Source organism: Parasteatoda tepidariorum, chromosome X2, assembly GCF_043381705.1.
Source record: "Parasteatoda tepidariorum isolate YZ-2023 chromosome X2, CAS_Ptep_4.0, whole genome shotgun sequence".
Taxonomy (NCBI): Eukaryota; Metazoa; Arthropoda; class Arachnida; order Araneae; family Theridiidae; genus Parasteatoda; species Parasteatoda tepidariorum.
In genome coordinates, this window is record NC_092215.1 from 45,143,010 (window position 1) to 45,162,145 (window position 19,136).

Below are 19,136 nucleotides of genomic sequence, written 5' to 3' on the forward strand. Positions count from 1 at the left end.
TAAATATAGTTTGTCTAAAGTAAGAACTCCCCTAGCAATTAGTCTGGACCCGTGGCTGTGACTATGGTAACGAGGTATATCTATTTCAAGCAGGGGTGTGGGCTCGATATTTACATATTTCGTCTCGGGTTAGGGAGAGAAAGGGAATCTTTTCTTCGGTCTATTGTGTTAGCTCTAGAATGAAGAGAAGCTACCCTCTCTGAAATGCGCTATTCTTGTTTCCATCACAACAAACAGCCTCAGAGTTTGTCTACGATAAGAACTCCCGCATGTATGTATTAGAACGCATGTATTATTAACGAATGTATTAGTTGTAATTTATTTTTTTGCCATGGTTTTCTTAGTTTCTTTACTGTTGCCTTTTGAAAACTTAGAGAGAATTATCAAGAACCCTATAATTTCTATTTTGACTCACAATTATGCTTACAAAATAGTAGTCTGAAGCCAAAATAGTAGTCTGAATTCTCGGAATTATTTGAAATCGGGGAGTATGTTTTCTAAACTTAATGCACCAATCTTATTGAAATTTTGCACTTTTCTAGATAGGACTAGCAATTGAATGATTGAGTTACGTTGATTTCAGCTTGTACTTACTAGTGATATGGTTCAAATTTTATCTAAAATTTCATTACTTCAATCTGCCAAATTTTTTTGTCAACCTTACGTTTAAGTAATTAAAAAATTCCATCAAATGTGAAAAATTGCTATAAGTTTCAGAAATCATGCTAAGACATTTATCTTGATTTGTATCCAATAAATAGTTCATCTCATTGGAGCAACGGAGCATGAATCACAATATTCCTCTATGATTATGCAACAAACATTTTTATTGGTATAATTGCTTACGCTTTTCATTTCTGTTCTCTTTATCTTATTAATGTAGGTACTTTATTTGCGTCGCACTAGAGCTGCACAATGGGCTATTGGCTACGGTTTGGGAATCATCCCTGAGGATGATTCAAAGACATGCCATCGCAATTTTCATCCTCTGCAGAGGGGATGGCACCCCTGCTTTGGTAGCCCGACGACCTGCGTGCGAAGTCGAGCGCTTTACAGTAAGTCAGTTTAACGAGGACAGATACCGCGCACCCTCGGTCACTACGCAGGCTGATCAAAGTGGTCACCCATCCGCTTACTGACCGAAACCAGGGATGTTTGACTTCGGTGTTCTACTAGGAACAGTGTCTTTATGATCAGTCCACTTCTGGACTTTAATATGAAGCAAAACAGAAATAGGTGTTATCTGTCCAATGAGAGTTTCAATAAATAACTTGCAGATATTTTATTTATTCATCTTGTTAAGGATGTCAGTTTTTATACTTTAGATTAATTTGATTAAATATTAGTTATCAAATCTCAACTTATCACAAAATGCAAATATTTGTTAAAAATAAAGGGGCAATTGAGCCTCAAGATTGAAAACATCTTTCTATTTACCTTATTGTAGTTAGCAACAATGCGTTTAAATTTACTGTCAATAGCTTTTCCTTTACATCAATAACTGTGAAAAAGCATAAAAATAATTTCTACGAAATTTAAACATAGGGAGATGTAGTCATTTTTAAAGATAAGAGTTTAGGCTGCAATAATATATCATTTATATATTTTTATAATTAAAAGTATTTCGGTTAAACATCGAAAGAAAAAATTAAAGTCGAAAAACTTCTTCTCTGTAAAAGATTATTTAAGTACTTTGGCTGGAAACAACTTTCATTAAAAGAAAAAAGAAACAATCTTAATTTTTTTTTTATATTGGAAAATCAACGAAAAAAAAAAACGTTCGAAAATATCTGAGGTTAGTAAACTGTTTTTGGGCTATAAAAATCTTGAAATATCCTAGCTCAAACCCATCTTTCATTTTTTTTGATAGCCAAAAACAAAAAACACCTTTATATTAAAAAAATATGGCATTTTTCATTGCGAGGAAAAAACTGAGGTTAAAGTTTAAAAAAAAATTTATCAAAAAATTACTAGAATAAAGCTTTTAAATTAATTACATAGTGTTAACATTTTCCTTTCCAATAACGCCAAAATTGGCTAAGATAGACGTATGAGCCTAGTGTATTAACTCTCGCCATCAGAGTAATCACCCTAGTAGTTGTCATTTCGCAGTGGTCACCCGAAAATACAAAGGTTTTCCCTAAGTGTACTACTTTACTGCCTTTCTAGAGAAGATATCTTTGTGATTACGTGCTTGATATGCTGTTTGTGTCATAGACTTTATTTAGCTTTGCAAACAATTGAGGGCTACATATGAGCCACCATCTGTAGTTACGATATTTCATTTAATTGAATCAAAATGGCTCCCAAATAGAATTCCAAAAAAACTGAAAAACTTAGGTTCTCAATTAAAAAAATGACTAAATTTTCTAAAACATATTTTCGTGAAAATAGTTGAAAAACGTTGGTAAATTTTTATTTTATTTCTGACACTTGGAATGAGCCTAAAATAACTAAAAACTAATGAGCACTGATATCGGACTTTTGACTTTTTGATATCGGAATATTTAAGCACTTTTCTTGGCGGTAGGCGAAGTAATTTTTTTTTTTCGAAATAGCGGCAGTGACAGCGATGGCTGTAAGTTTTAATATAGAAAGATAACTTGGAAATTATTCAAGTGTCTTCAAAGAGCCATAATGGCTCAGGGTTGTTGTTGTGGTTCATTTACGTCGCACTAGAGCTGCACAATGGGCTATTGGCGACGGTCTGGGAAACATCCCTGGGGATGATCCGAAGACATGCCATCACAATTTTGATCCTCTGCAGAGGGGATGGCACCCCCGCTTCGGTAGCCCGACGACCTGCACGCGAAGTAGAGTACTTTACGGTAGCACAGTTTAACGAGGACCAATACCGCACACCCTCGGTCCCTACGCAGGCTGATCCAAATGGTCACCCACCCGCACACTGACNAGCAAGCGATGTATGTTATATTACGTTGCTGAGCAAGCGATGTATGTTATATTACGTTGCTGAGCAAGCGATGTATGTTATATTACGTTGCTGAGCAAGCGATGTATGTTATATTACGTTGCTGAGCAAGCGATGTATGTTATATTACGTTGCTGAGCAAGCGATGTATGTTATATTACGTTGCTGAGCAAGCGATGTATGTTATATTACGTTGCTGAGCAAGCGATGTATGTTATATTACGTTGCTGAGCAAGCGATGTATGTTATATTACGTTGCTGAGCAAGCGATGTATGTTATATTACGTTGCTGAGCAAGCGATGTATGTTATATTACGTTGCTGAGCAAGCGATGTATGTTATATTACGTTGCTGAGCAAGCGATGTATGTTATATTACGTTGCTGAGCAAGCGATGTATGTTATATTACGTTGCTGAGCAAGCGATGTATGTTATATTACGTTGCTGAGCAAGCGATGTATGTTATATTACGTTGCTGAGCAAGCGATGTATGTTATATTACGTTGCTGAGCAAGCGATGTATGTTATATTACGTTGCTGAGCAAGCGATGTATGTTATATTACGTTGCTGAGCAAGCGATGTATGTTATATTACGTTGCTGAGCAAGCGATGTATGTTATATTACGTTGCTGAGCAAGCGATGTATGTTATATTACGTTGCTGAGCAAGCGATGTATGTTATATTACGTTGCTGAGCAAGCGATGTATGTTATATTACGTTGCTGAGCAAGCGATGTATGTTATATTACGTTGCTGAGCAAGCGATGTATGTTATATTACGTTGCTGAGCAAGCGATGTATGTTATATTACGTTGCTGAGCAAGCGATGTATGTTATATTACGTTGCTGAGCAAGCGATGTATGTTATATTACGTTGCTGAGCAAGCGATGTATGTTATATTACGTTGCTGAGCAAGCGATGTATGTTATATTACGTTGCTGAGCAAGCGATGTATGTTATATTACGTTGCTGAGCAAGCGATGTATGTTATATTACGTTGCTGAGCAAGCGATGTATGTTATATTACGTTGCTGAGCAAGCGATGTATGTTATATTACGTTGCTGAGCAAGCGATGTATGTTATATTACGTTGCTGAGCAAGCGATGTATGTTATATTACGTTGCTGAGCAAGCGATGTATGTTATATTACGTTGCTGAGCAAGCGATGTATGTTATATTACGTTGCTGAGCAAGCGATGTATGTTATATTACGTTGCTGAGCAAGCGATGTATGTTATATTACGTTGCTGAGCAAGCGATGTATGTTATATTACGTTGCTGAGCAAGCGATGTATGTTATATTACGTTGCTGAGCAAGCGATGTATGTTATATTACGTTGCTGAGCAAGCGATGTATGTTATATTACGTTGCTGAGCAAGCGATGTATGTTATATTACGTTGCTGAGCAAGCGATGTATGTTATATTACGTTGCTGAACAAGCTATGTATGTTATATTACGTTGCTGAGCAAGCTATGTATCTCATATTTTGTTGCTAAAAAAGCTGTGCATGTAACTTACTTTGAGATTTTATTTCAAACCCGATTAATTTTTTTATTCATCTTTTTTGAGTTTTTCATTTATTTTCATCCGTTTTCTGAACTCTCTGTTTCTCTGATTTCATGCCTTCACGAGTTGTTTCATGTTTATGTATGGATGTTTTATGTTTCATACATGTCTTTCCAAAATTTTACCGGCAAATCCAAACGGGTGATAAAGGGCATTAAGAGGATGAAAATTTTTCAATAGAACATGGAGTCGCAAACCACGTTGAGGGTGAAATCTGAGATAAATATAAGCAGGCTCTGAATCTAGAGAAGAGGAAAAATGAAGGTCGAATAGTCTGAATTGTCATCGCTTCGGCAGACTTCAAAACACTCTGGCATCTTTGTTTTTACGATGTTGCAGACTGACTTTGAATAACCCTTGTAATAACATAGCTAGCTACCAACTTCTACGATCACAGAGATATTTTTATTAATAGTAGCAACGTGTTTAACTGTAAATTTTTGGTTTTTAAATCAAAGAAAATTTTTTACTAATTATGAAATCAATAATTCAAACATATTTTAATAAGACCTATTAGTTATAGTACTGTTATGCTTTTAAGTAACGAAATAGCTAGATTTAAAGAAAAATAATAAACTTCATGTTTTAACCATTGCTTTATTAGCAGGTCGTGAAATCTTTCCCATCGACCATACAAGTTCGTGATCTGAGATTCCCTGATGCATACCAATTTTTCGTCCTTTTGATTCTTTTTATCTCCTCTAAATTTGCTGGATGAGTTTTGGAACATTCTACATATTGTCAAGCTTGCCAAGTTTCTCTTGATTACATTAAAATACCTATTTTTAGGATTATTTAAATGTCGACAATAATATTACGAAGTCAAAATCAAGATAAATGAAATAATCAGTTCAAATGCTCACGGACAGCCAGCTCTTACTAAATGCGCGTGAGTTGCTATTAAAAAGGAAGTAGTTTACTTTTGGAGGACCTCTAAAGACTTTAAGTTTTTTTTTACATAAATATTTGTAAATAAATATTTAAAATTGAAAATCTACAAGCATTTCACCCTTGGTGGTTTTTTAAGGCTGGCTGGAATGTATTAGGGTTCCCACACTTTTTCTAAACCAAACCTTCAACCTACCAAAAACCTTCATTGTACCAAACTAAAGTTAAATTTCTTAATGTTTCATGATTTACTATTGCAATTAAAAATATTTACTAAGAACAAGACTTTTACTATGCATTATGTTCTGTATAATATATCGTCAGATTGCATCGCTAATGTTGCAAGGGCAAAATTTTGTTTACATGCGATAATAAATTTAGAATAAGTGTAAAAATATTTTTCCTTGTCTATGTTCAATGAAGCAAACATTCTTATACCATAAGTACATCTCTATCAAGTATTTATTAAATTATTGATTAAGGTTTTATTTTACTGTAAACTAATACGTATTTCACAAGGATTTTTGCATTAGCCACTGGTTTAATAAGCAAAGTTATATTTTCTCAAAAGCACATTTAAAAAATAAAATTTTGCTGCTGCCTAAAGTAGTTTTTGCACAACTTAACTTCGTATAATTCTACGCGGGAGACTTTTGGAATATTAAACAGCTAAACGCAGCAGAAAAATGCTCAAAATTTAAAAAGTTAGTAATTATAAAATGTTTTACGTCAGAGTTTAAAGTAAAAAAAAATGCATAGTTACATTGCACGCATGCTACATTCTGAATAGTGAACTAATTATTTGAAAACCTAACTAATGCTCAAAAATAAAATAGTGTTTAATTTCAGGAGAAGATTTTATGTAAATGCGGATTGAATATATAATTGCTGTGAAAATTTTACAAGATGAATTGTGTTTTCAAGTTTGATTAGTTTAATTAAATTTGTGCTTTTCGGAGGAAAAAAAATTTTTTGAAAAGGTTAAATTTTAGAAAGCAATATAACGTCTTGTGAGGTGTTTATTTTGTTAAATCGGTTATAACAAATCTTACAAAAAATTATAAGCTACGAACTTAAATTTTTAATTTTAACTATTTAATAAAATTTTTCATTTTAAACAGAATCTGAATTTGTTTGAGTTTAAAGCCCTTCTCCACATCTGTCAAATTTTTCAGGAAAATATTGTAGTGGGAGTTTATTTACCACGAAAAAAATGAACCCAAGTAAAACAGAACCATTAATATTACGCGAAAATACGTATATTTCACCTCCAAATTTTATTATTAACTATTCGTAAAATTTATGTGAAACTGAAACGTCGAATTATAGCAAAAATTGACTATTAAAAAACGTAAAATATTGCGTAAACAAATTCGTTTCTTTTACGAATATTTTGCCAATAACTTTTTACTAGAATAGAATGAGTGTTTTATTTTTATATAATATTTATGTCAACAATACATCGAAATTTGCGTAACTTAAAACGTTTAATTTTTCAAAAAACGGATAATTTACGTAAAATATAACGTAAACAAATTCGTTTATTTTAAGAATATTTTACCAATCACTTTTTACTAATGAAAGAATAAGTTATTTTTACATATTTACGTCGACAGTACGGCAAAATGTACGCAAGTTGAAATGTGTCAAATTATGGAAGAAAGTGGTTATCCAAGAAAACAGAAAAATTGGGTAAATGAACTCGAACCGAAATTTACCAAAATTTAAATTCTAAATTTGATTTGGCAATGGAACGTAAAACACACAATTATTTTTATTAAAAAAATAGTAAATATTCTTTCGTCAAACTTATCATGAAATATACAAAAGCAATCTTACTGAAGGGTAGTTTGCAAAATCCATTCCATTAATACGTAAAATTTACGTATAAGGAGTATTGACTTTTCCAATTTCCTAAAAATTTACTTTTAATAACGTTTTGAGTATTTCATTCTTTAGAGTGTCAGCAGTTTTTTGGCATTTACCCGTTCCTATTTATCAATATTAAAATTTAGTAGTAAAAAATACTGTTCAGCAGGTATAAAAAATGTAGTTTGGGTAATATACAGTAAAGTTTGCCTTTTGATGAAATGGATCGGGTTCGAATCCCAGCGATGGCTGATCGTTACGAATTCCGCATACTGATTGCACCGACCACAGTGCTGACGTAAAATATTATCAGTGGTTGACGGAACATGGGTTAGAGTCCCCTTGCCGTTGGGCTAACCGTGGGAGGCTTTCGTGGTTTTCTTTTCCATTTAACGCAAATGCGGGTTAGTTGCATCAAAATTCTTCCACGAAAGCAAATTTCTCTCGATACTTGATCCAGGAGTTCCCTTGTCTTCTGGATTGGTTACAAGCTTACGGAGTTGAACATTTGCCGTTAATCCAAAATTGGGTTGATAAACTTGATATAAATTAGTGGAAGAAGAAATAAAAAGTGTCACCAAAAACGGTGTTAACTACTTAACACAAAACTGAAAGTTCCTGGCCTAATGAAGCACAAAGAACAGTACTTTATGTAAAGAAGCTTTTTCGGCACAAAATATTTATAATTACAGTAAAATACACATAAGTCATTTTTAAGAGACAATATTAAAGAAACATTAATGCACATAGGCAATAATTCTTGAAATAAAATAAGTTTGTAAAAATTAACTAGTACAGAGGGAAAATTTAAGACAAAGTCAAACTAGTCGTAACAGAACTAGATAGAAATTACACATAAAATTTAATACAGTTTACAGAGGCTAAAAATTATAATATCGCTCTTGCACAACTAAATACAAATCTGCAACAAAAAATTCTGGAAAATCTGCAATAAGAATTAGTGGTTGAGATTTCTAATTTACCCGCCTCAAAGAGTAAGGTCTAGTTGTGATTGCATTGTAAAAATATGTCATGTATTTTAAGAATTTCGATTCAACGCAAACATTTGACTGTTTCCATATAATTAGGGCATCCTGTTTATCAAGTGAGTGTTGTGTTATGTATAATATATAATTCCAATCATATCAAAATTTATTTAGGCCGTTCAATTTTAAATTTACCAACTGCAGATTCGAAGATTCAAGAGGACTACATTATATATTTGCAGATTGCTGATAAAATTCAATATCTTTACAAATTCAAGAGACATATATATATATTAACAGGATAAAACGCAATGTTTTTAGAGATATGAGAGACGTGCAATATATTTGATAAAAAGTAAGCAAAATATCAACAACCAAAATTTGTATAAATTTCATCGCTTAGTTTTGAAACATTGGAAACCAAGTTATATTGTTTATTAGAACTTCTAAAAATAAAATTTTTCCCAATTTACAAAATATTGACGTCGCTCTATTCAACAAACTTATTACAGCAGCTGCAATAATCTGCCCTAAAAATGGTTCTTAGTTTGAGTTGTTATTTGTGAAAGTCCATTTGAAGCTAAAAAGTCGTTGATTGTTTTACGATTTTAGTCATTGTCACATTGAGGTTTCATTTAACTATAGTGTTAAAAACATCACACAAATTGATTTACCGTTGTCGAGATTTTATTAAAACCTTTACCCTCAACTTTTTCCCTTTTCCAAATGGATTTATTTCATTTTCAAAATTAATGGCACAGTTAAAAAATATTTTAGAATGTGAACAGTGTTTTGAAAAGAAATTTATACATTTATTTTAAATATAATTTGTTGAAATTTATATTTGTGTTTCGGTAAATTACAAGACAATGCATTTGGATTAAAAAACATTTCAGTAAAATATTATAAGTTTAAATAAAAATGAAGCTTCTACTGTAATAATTTGCAAGTTATTCAAAGTTTGTAAACTATATTTTTTTAGGAAAATTAAATATAGTCTTCCCATTATTTAAAAACACTGAATTGAGGTAACATTTAATTCATGAAAACTTTTAAGAGCAACTTTTATTTGCTGTAATTGAAATTTAGCAAATAAATCTATATTGCAGTATTTTTTTATGCAAATTAAGTAACTATAACTAGGTAAAGTGTAAATGGTAAGGTAGGTGAGTAGAAACCTAGTTAACGGTACAGCAAAGTTGCGATATTATTTTATAAACATCAAAATATTTTTGTAAGATTATATTGTTTTATTAATGTTATATTATTTCTTCACGCTAAAAATGAGGATAAACTATTATGCAAATCGATGTATATCGACTATTAGAATTGTACTTAATCTAAATAAAATGGTTTTTAAAGCTAAAAGAGTCATAAAATTTGCATAATATTTATATACTTTGATATAAATGTAATTAGAGCTCAAAAATTACAAGATGTTAAATATTTTTAAACAATTTAAAAAAACCTTTAAAAGCCAGCGAAAGTGTCAAAATTTGCTAAAACATATACTAGAAGTCTGGTATATATATACACCCAAAGTCACCGGATATACCGGTCCGGAATCCGGCGACTATATCCGGTTTGGTATACACCGGTTCGGAAATATACCAAAGTCAATTAGAGTTCACAGTATATTAGAAAAGCATATGTAAATTAAAAAGCATTATACAGTTTACAGTTGGCTAAGTTAAAAACATTTTATTCCGCTATATATATTTAGATATAGATGTTTTCTATTTGAAAAATACTTTGTAATCAAAATTGTTTTTAAATGAAAAGAATGAGATTCAGGAAAATATTTTAAATTTCTTTTGCTAAATATTTCTATCTAAAAACTATTTAATGCACATTATAAAACTAGATCATTTTTCACGATTTATTATTTTTCATGATTTATTCAGGATTTGAAGTTCAATTATCATTTTTCATGATAATTGAACTTTTAGGGCAAATTATTGCTCTTAAAGTTTAGTTAAGCAATCATTATGGTTATAAACGTACATTAAAATGAAAATTACTATATTTTAGGTTAATATATAATTTATAAACATTTGTAGATAATAATTTTAAATATATAACTTACAAATAACCACAAGCGCAATAAACAGAATACAGCTTCGTTGATTGCTCATGTTGCAGAGATATTTTATTAAAATCTTTTAAAATTCTTTAGTTAAAATCTTAGCAATCATAAAATTCGATAAACATTCGATAAAACCACCACTGATCTACACTCGAATTTCATGCCACGCATGATGTGGAAACTTCCATCAATTTTAGCTTTTGTGAGTTGAGTTGTTGATGATGGTAATCATAATCATCATCGATATCTATCTGGGCGCCTGAGGCCATGAATTGATGATAAGAAGGTAGGCACTTTATTTACGTCACACTAGAGCTGCACAACGGGCTATTGGCGAAGGTCTGGGAAACATCCCTGAGGATGATCCGAAGTCATGTCATCGCAATTTTGATCCTCTGCAGAGGGGATCACTCCCATGCCTAAGTAGCCCGACGACGTGTGCGAAAAGTCGAGCACTTTGCGTTAGAACAGTTTAACGATGATCGATACCGCACACCTTCGGTCCCTACGCAGGCTGATCAAAATGGTCACTCACCTGTTTACTGACTGCAGCTAGCGATGTTTGTCTTCGCTGTTCTACTGGGAATCGTGTCTTTATGATCAATCCACTGCGGGACTGATGATAATGAAGACGAGTTGATTTATTTATAGGTAGGTACTTTATTTACGTGGTACTAGAGATGCACATTGGGCTTTTGGCGATGGTCTGGGAGACATCCCTGAGGCTGATCCGAAGACATAGCATTTCAATTTTGAAACTCTGCAGAGGGAATCTCATTTGTGAGACCACTTCCTTAATTTAGACATAGAACTGAAGGGAAAGGAAATTTTTTCCAGATACCTGTACTCATGGTACCGCTCAGCTACCGACCACAGTACTTTCAATTCCCCAAATTTTGCGAGCTTGTATATCGCATGTACTTGGTGGGTCTTAGTGGAGTCAAGGCTTGAACCCTGGCCCCTTTAGACCGAAGTTCAATGCTCTAACCACTGGACAACTAGGATGCATTTATTAATTGGTACACATACATGCAGGCATGTCTGCTTAATTACATAGGTACAGTTTATAAGCCTTTGACAAATAGTATGATTCAGAGAAGGACAGCATGAAGTTACATTCAGGGTTACGGCGGGATTCGAACCCGCTACCTCCATTCTATAGAGAGTTTGGCGGGTGATACCGTTTAGCCAGAGAGGCTACAAAATGAGTTTAGTTGATGATGGTGAAGGGGATCTGTGCTACTAGCTTCTATTCTCTGTGCTTCGAGAGATAAGATCCCCTCTGCAGGGGATCAAAATTGTGATGGCATGTCTCTGGATCACCCTTAGGGATGTTTCCCAGACTGTCGCTGTCCCGCAGTGGACTGATCGTTAAGACACGGTTCCCAGCAGATCACCGAAGTCANTTGGCATGAGTTAGTGATGATAAGGAATTAGGATGAGTTGATGATGATGAGGATCTGTGTTACTCGCTTTTATCCTCTGTGCTTTGAGCAGGAAGGAAGTGAAGCTGCGAGGTGATCATGGAAAAGTAAAGCTGATTCGGTGCATCGATTGTAACCAAGAACATTAAAGATAATGAGGAATTGAAGTACGAGGGTGGAAAATAAGTAAAGGTTGCATAGTTTGCAATTTTCAGAGATTGTAGAAAAACGAAACAAAATATGTGTTCTTTTGGAGAGACGCAGGAACACCAAGGCTTCACCTGTCATAAATAAAACATTGTTAGATTTCCTTAAAGGTAAGAAGTTGGAACTAGAATAGTTTAGTTAAGCTCAAAAAGAACACTCATTTTTTCAAAAGGTTTTCGTGTTCGTCGTAGCAGAAGAAAACCCCGAATGAGGTGCGCAGATCTTGTCTATATAGATCAAACATTTTGCACTCAAAGAAGACTCTGGGGAATGACAATTGTCACAAACGGGAAGTTTGCAAGTTCGATCTGGTTCCAAACTGCAATTAATTGAATTGTGTTTTTTTCAGAGACTATATTATCATATTTTCGGTTTGGGGGTTGGCTAAGTGAGATTTTGTTAATTGAATGGAACCGTTTATGATGCTTCGAGTTGATACATGTATTATTGAGTTCGTGGTTTGAGTCTGAGCGTAATGAATATGAGACATCTTTGGGAGAGATAAAGGTCTAAAGGTTCGAGCTGCAGCTAATTTTGACAGCCTATGTGCGGTTTCATTGAAGGGTATATTGAAGTGACCCGGGATCCAAGCAGTAGAAAGGGATTTTACGGTGGCACTTGCGGAAACAATGTTTTTTTTGTAACAGGAGGATGCTATGAGGAGATTAATGGGTAGCCAAGGTGAGAGTAGTGATTGTGGATTAGCTGTTTGATAAAATTACATAATTGAAGGGATAGAGCGTTCACCTTCTAATTAGTTGAATAGGGTTCGAATCACAGCGATGGCTGGTCGATTGAAATTCCGCCTCCGGCTTGCACAGACCACAGTGCTGACGTAAAATATCCTCAGTGGTAAACGGATCATGGGTTAGAGTTCCCTTGCTGTCAGGCAAAACGTAGGAGGATATCGTTGTTTTCCTCTCCATTAACACAAATGCGGGTTAGTTCCATCAAAAAGTCCTCCACGAAGGCAAATTTCTCCCAATAATTGATCCAGAAGTTCCCTTGTCTGCTGGATCGGGTTCAAAATTACAAAGCTACGGAGTTGAACATTGGTAATCGTTAACCCGAAGAATTGGGTCGGCTGTTCAACGACGGTTATGAAATAAAATCAAATCCACCAGCATTGATGTTTTGCTCAGGTACTTCCAACTAATTGCCCTATGGACCCCGAGAAGTTGTCAAGTTCCGATTTTAACTCAGCACGCGTTTTATATAATCTTTTGCTTCGGATTTCATTATTTTATCAAAGTTTAGAAATGCAGGACAATCCCGCTGGTCAGAAGTGCGGTTTTTATTGCAGTGTTTGCAATATGAGTCTCAAGATCATGAGTCCGGATGTTTGGAGAAAAGACGTCCTCATTTTTGCATCTAGAATGGTTGTTTACAGAATTCTCGTGGTGATCAAAACCCCAGAAATTATTACATTGCGCGATAATATAGTGGAAGGCCTTGGTGTCCTGATATTGATACCAAATATAAATACAACAATCAACTAGACTAGATCGATGTGCAAGCATCAAACATACTCGAACCATTTGAAAACACTGGTGTTATTTTGCTTTCCCTTCCTAGTCACACATGCTCATAATATTTTTTATCCATTTTGCTAACTGTATTAAGGTAAAATAAAATAGTTATGAGTTATTTATTGAAACTATTATAACTCTTATTTCTGTTTTACTTAATATTAAAAAATTATTATGTCTATACTTAGGTATGCGTTAGAGGTCAATAACACGTAAGAAACTATAAAATAGCCAACATAAAAGCAAGTTAGCAAAATATAGCAACCTTCTCCTCACTGAAATGATATTTAAAAAAATGTGAAAAATCGATGGGAAGCTATTTTTATCCATATGATTTCCAGAAAATCCAATAATATTCGGTTATTGTCGCTGTTGTTGTTAATTTACGTCGCCCTAGAGCTGCACAATGGGCAATTGGCGACAGTCTGGGAAACATCCCGGATGATGATCCGAAGACATGCCATCACAATTTTGATCCTCTGCGGAGGGGATGGCACCCCCGCTTCGGTAGCCCGACGACCTGCGCGCGAAGTCGAGCACTTAACGGTAGCACAGTTTAACGAGGACCAATACCGCACACCCTCGGTCCCTACGCAGACTGATCCAAGTGGTCACCCACCCGCACACTGACCGTAGTCAGTGATGCTTGACTTCGATGATCTGCTGAATATTTGGTTATAAATTCGATTATTTATAAGCCTAATTTCTTACAATTGGTAACATTTTGAAAATCTCATCCAGGGACCTCCCTGGCCGAGCGGTATCGTTCGCCAAAAACCCGCCGTAACTCTGGATATATTCTTTGTGATGTCCTTCTCTGTATTGTGCTATGTGTTCTTCTACTTGACAAAGGTTTATAAGCCCTAATTGAGCATACAAGCCTGCAAATGTATGTTGTACCAATGAACTAAACTCATCCACCTTCCCACAAAAATATAGTCTTTGAAATCAAATTAATTTTAGGCAATTAGCTAAAGGAATTTCTTCCCATAAACTAATCCCAACAATGCTTTGAAATTACATTATTAGAAAAAATGGTCCTATATCTAACTGGTGTATGGTTTGTCATTTTAAATCAACTTTATTTAACTCAAAATGTTAATTTGAGCAGCTTTTAATTTTTTAAACTAATTTCCCAGCATTCAATTTTCGATATTCAATGACGATAGTTAGTTGTTTTCTTCTAAATCTTTTAATTACTCTTTAGTTTTAATTGTTTTTCAGTAAAGATAAAAATATATCGAGAATAGTGCAATGCATAATAGGTAATGTTTTCGTTCCTAATTGGACACAAATCATATTGAATAAATGTTCTATACAATTTGGTGGTTAATTAAAGCTTTTTTGTTCATTGAAGAATGATAAAACGGAGTTTTTTTAAAAGAATTCATTGCAACAAGTATTTTATAGGGTAGGTAAATTATTATGAAAAAAGAGTGTTGGAATAAGTATAAGGTGTTTTTAGCGATTTTAATTTTTAAAAAATAAATTAAAAAATGTGGAAAAAAGGTGAGGTTAGTTATTTTAGTCTAAACCAAAATGTTAATTAGCATTTTTCTTACACTTTTTGCACTAAATTTCTTATCTCCTACTCAGCTTTTGACCCTGCATAGCGAAAGTCAATTTTTTATTAACAATTTTAGTTACATCTAGTTCCCATTAGTTTTTACTATTTCATGGAGAAAATAAAAATGCAGCAAGAATAGTTAGGAAATTTTTTTTTAAATTTCTCTTTGCTAGAGCATATTGAGTAATTGATCGCAAAACGTTAAATTGATGGTTTAAGAGATTAATTTAATTTTGAAAGCTTTTTCTGTCCGCTACAGACGTAACTGAAATTCAAGTTCTTCGTCTCTTTTTTCCTGATAAAATGTAATTTGTGTAAGGAAATTTATTAAAACGGTTATTCTATAGAGTGGATAAATTCTTTTATGATCTTTAACGTGAATATGCATCCAAAGCTTTTAGAATTTAAAATAATTGACTGTCGAAATCTCAATTTATGTAAAGTATAAAAATTTCTTATAGATGGTATTTTAATTTAATATTCGTTCAATAAAAATTGATTGATTCTTAAAAAAATAAATTTCACACCTACTTTTTGGGCATCTCGAATAACCACTTTTAAGCCCCCTAGAAATTGTTAACTAAATGCTTGAAACGTAATGTTTTTGTAAAATGAAAGAAAAAACAATAATATTTATAAGCCATTATTGAGAAATCAGATTATCAAACATGAAACAAAATTAAAAGTATTGTTTTAACTTTTAAAGGAAAGTTTAATATTCCTATAAAAAGAAATAAATAATTAAATAGTCCTATTACCGAAAAAAAGGAATCAAAATTAATTTGCAACGCAAAATAAAATAGACATCAAGAGTAATTTGTGTCAACATCAAGCATGAACCAAATAACGAAGCAAATATTGTTTTAGCTTTTAAAGGAATGATTAAATAATTCTTTTTCATAGTACAAAATATTTGTTTGGGAAAAGTTTAATAGATTGCTAATTTATACTCATGTAAATGGTAACTGAATTGTCGCTAATTTAAACGCTTTGTAGGCAAATGTCATTGAATTTATGAATTAGAAAGGTTGAAGACCACCGAGATACTAATAATATTAGAGTGAGGAGTATGCATATGAATAGAATGGGCTGTGACAACTGTTCTTAAATAACATGTTAGAGCTGTTAACCGATAATAAACCATAACAGTTATGAATATATGTTCCCATATCTATAGAGTTTTGAAATCTTTTAAAATAGAAGGAACAAATACTAGAACAGATACGTTTATCATCTCAAATTATTCCGAGCAACCGCCATCTGCGTTCATATTGTTTATAGCATATTAAATTACACGTGATCCTCTAAGAACATTTTGAGTGGTTAACCTATGCTAGTCTTAGTAACAGCTGCAACACGAAGTCTTTTGCAAACTATCTCCTAATACACGAAGAAAATATATTAATCTTTTTCATTACATTTGTTATTGTTTAAAGTACTCAAACCTGAATAAAAGATTAAACAAAGCAGAAAAGTTTAACAAATGAGCTTTTGATAATATATTCGTATAGTACTTTCGCTTAGTATTTTGTAACAGACGTTGGAGAGTAAAATGTTATTTTCATAACAGGTAAAATTTAATACCAGGTAAAAAAGAGGGGTTACCGAATATATTATTCATCTCTAGCAGTTAACTTACGCAGGGCAAACAATTGGATTCGAGCAAGGGTTTCCAAACTTTTCGAGCCTCCAAGATCAACTGGAGATCAAAAATCAAAGTTTAAAATATCTTAATCTATCCCTAAATTTTCACTTCTTTTTAATGTAAAATATTGATCCTAGCTTGTGTTAAAAACGTGTCTATAAAAGTTTGTTCTGCTTCAGCTCATAGAGGTAAAGGAACGGTGTTGTAGCACAAGAATGGTCTCCGCCAGACGGTTTTCCATCTTGTGCTAAATTTTTAGGAATAACAAAGTGTTTGTGAACATTTTGTTATTCCTAAAAATTCTTGTTTAATAAATGGAACTAGTAAGAGTATATGAGTTGCAAGGCATGGAAAAAGGGTTGGTGGCATGCTTACAACTGCGCTTTTAGGCCTAAGTTGGTCACTTTGATATTTTTGTAAATATGTCCCAAGTATGAGGGTCATTCAAATGAAACCTGGTCAGTGCTGCTAACTTTGCATTAGACTTAATGGGGCACCACGTAACTGTGTGTATGGCGGCACCATTAATTGGCAGAGAGACTGACGCATGCTCAATGCTTGACGTTGCATAGCGACAGTGTGGTTGCACGCCGAAGAGAAGGTGGTCATGCAAGTTATCGTCTACTACGGATCATGTAGGCGAGTAAGTAGGAACAACAAGGAGTGATGGAGAGCTAGGTAAGCTGGAACATCCACCGTACAGTTCAGACTTTTCACTGTGTGACTTTCGTGTTCTTGGATCTCTAAAACACGCTATTCGCGGATATCGATTCACAATGGACGACGACGTGCGTGACTGGGTCCAGGCCTGCATCCGACCATAGCCTGCTAGCTTCTTCAAAGATGGAATCGACCGGCTATAGTGTCGCAATGGGATAAATGTGCCAACAGTTTTGGCCACTATTTTTGAGTATGTGTACTGTGGTATAACTACATTTGTGAGTTAATAAAATCGTTACCGTTACTGACCGGGTTTCATTTGAATGCTACTCATATGTTTATAAATGTTTCAATATGTTTCAATTATTATTTGAAAATTTGGTGGAGATAAATAGTTACAATTAAAGTGCATATGTGACTTGAAAGTTATGTTATTTCTCTTGCGAAGTTATTTCTCGTTGCCTTGTATTTAATAATTCACATTGTTTATTAAGTACTCATTATTATTTATTAAATATTCAACAAATATAATGTCCTATATTAAACAAGGTTGTGTGAAAGTATTCTAAATAAATTTCAAAATAATTTGATACAAAACCTTTTATTTCATATGAATACAGAAAGATTGTGAATATGTACATAAGTGAGACATATATAGCAATAAATTTACTTTTTAAACCATTTTATGAAATTCATGAAGTTAAAAAACAGAAGAAAATAAACAGTTTTTGCGTTCTTATGCATAAATACTTTTATAGTAAAAAAAAATGATGCTTTTCTGCTGCCGAAAAATGCAAATATGTCGATTCACAAAATTAAAAAAAGAAAAAAAAAAGGAAAGAAAAAATAATATAGAAGCGTAAACTTAATCAAAGTAAAATATGGAAGCAATTCTATCACTTTGAAGAAGAACAAAACCTGAAAACCACATCAAATAACTTAGCACACCTTGGAGTTTTCAATGTAACATATACTTGTTCGAAAATAGAATTATTTGTTATTCAATTATATCCGTCTACCGGCCATTTTGCCCATAACTAAGGCTAGTCCACTTATATTATCGATGACGAAAAAAAGGAAAGGCTTGTCTTGGACATTCATGTGTATTGTTTCTTGACCAGTTGCAGGTGCTTGGATACCATTTCCATTCTTAATATTTACGTTTATCTTATGGATAAGGTTAGTGATGTGCAACCATCTAAAGTCACTCATGCCGAGAAGTTCTGCGAATCCTGGTGTAAAGAGATCTACTAGACCACTTCTGAAAAGAGCTTGGGTCAAATTCTTTGGGCTGTCTTCGAAAGATATAGGAGGCATCTAAAAGATATAAAAATGTAAGCTTTTCACGTTAGAAAATGTGCACTATTAAGTTTTCACGCTGAAAAAATGTGCATTATTTAAAAACTATTTTTCATTATTTAACATAAAATTTAGTCTTGAATAATTTTTATCTCTTTTGTAGTTTTCCCTTTCTATTTTGGGTTTGAAGTAATGTTTTTAAAATACACAGATCTAAATATACGGACTTAATAAGCTCAAAGCGCATTTCATTTAATCCAAAATGAATTTTTTTTAAGAATTGATTAAAAATTGCTTTACCGCAAAAGATTCATTTTGAAATCTTACAAGTTAAATAAAATTTTTAATTAATAAATGTATAGATAAATAGTAAAAATAGTTTCATATAGTATAAATAGTTTCAGCATTTATTTTTTTGAAAAATAAGCAATTTTGTATTTTTTTAGTGGGAAGGCTCATTACCTTATAACAT

The 19,136-nt window shown here is 33.1% G+C and overlaps 2 protein-coding genes across 6 annotated transcripts in view; both read right to left on the reverse strand.

The window, feature by feature from the left end:
• The window catches only part of LOC107454981 (uncharacterized), a 39,429-nt gene extending 28,901 nt beyond the window's left edge, over positions 1-10,528 (reverse strand). For all 4 annotated transcript variants that reach the window (XM_071188459.1, XM_016072367.3, XM_043049504.2 and 1 more), the window contains exon 1: positions 10,334-10,528. In XM_071188459.1, the coding sequence (XP_071044560.1) occupies positions 10,334-10,382 (49 nt within the window). In that variant the 5' untranslated portion in view covers positions 10,383-10,528. The remainder of the gene's footprint in view (positions 1-10,333) is intronic.
• A 7,422-nt stretch (positions 10,529-17,950) lies between these two features.
• The window catches only part of LOC107454974 (leukocyte elastase inhibitor), a 43,458-nt gene continuing 42,272 nt past the window's right edge, over positions 17,951-19,136 (reverse strand). For both annotated transcript variants that reach the window (XM_016072355.3, XM_016072354.3), the window contains one exon: positions 17,951-18,682. In XM_016072355.3, the coding sequence (XP_015927841.1) occupies positions 18,371-18,682 (312 nt within the window). In that variant the 3' untranslated portion in view covers positions 17,951-18,370. The remainder of the gene's footprint in view (positions 18,683-19,136) is intronic.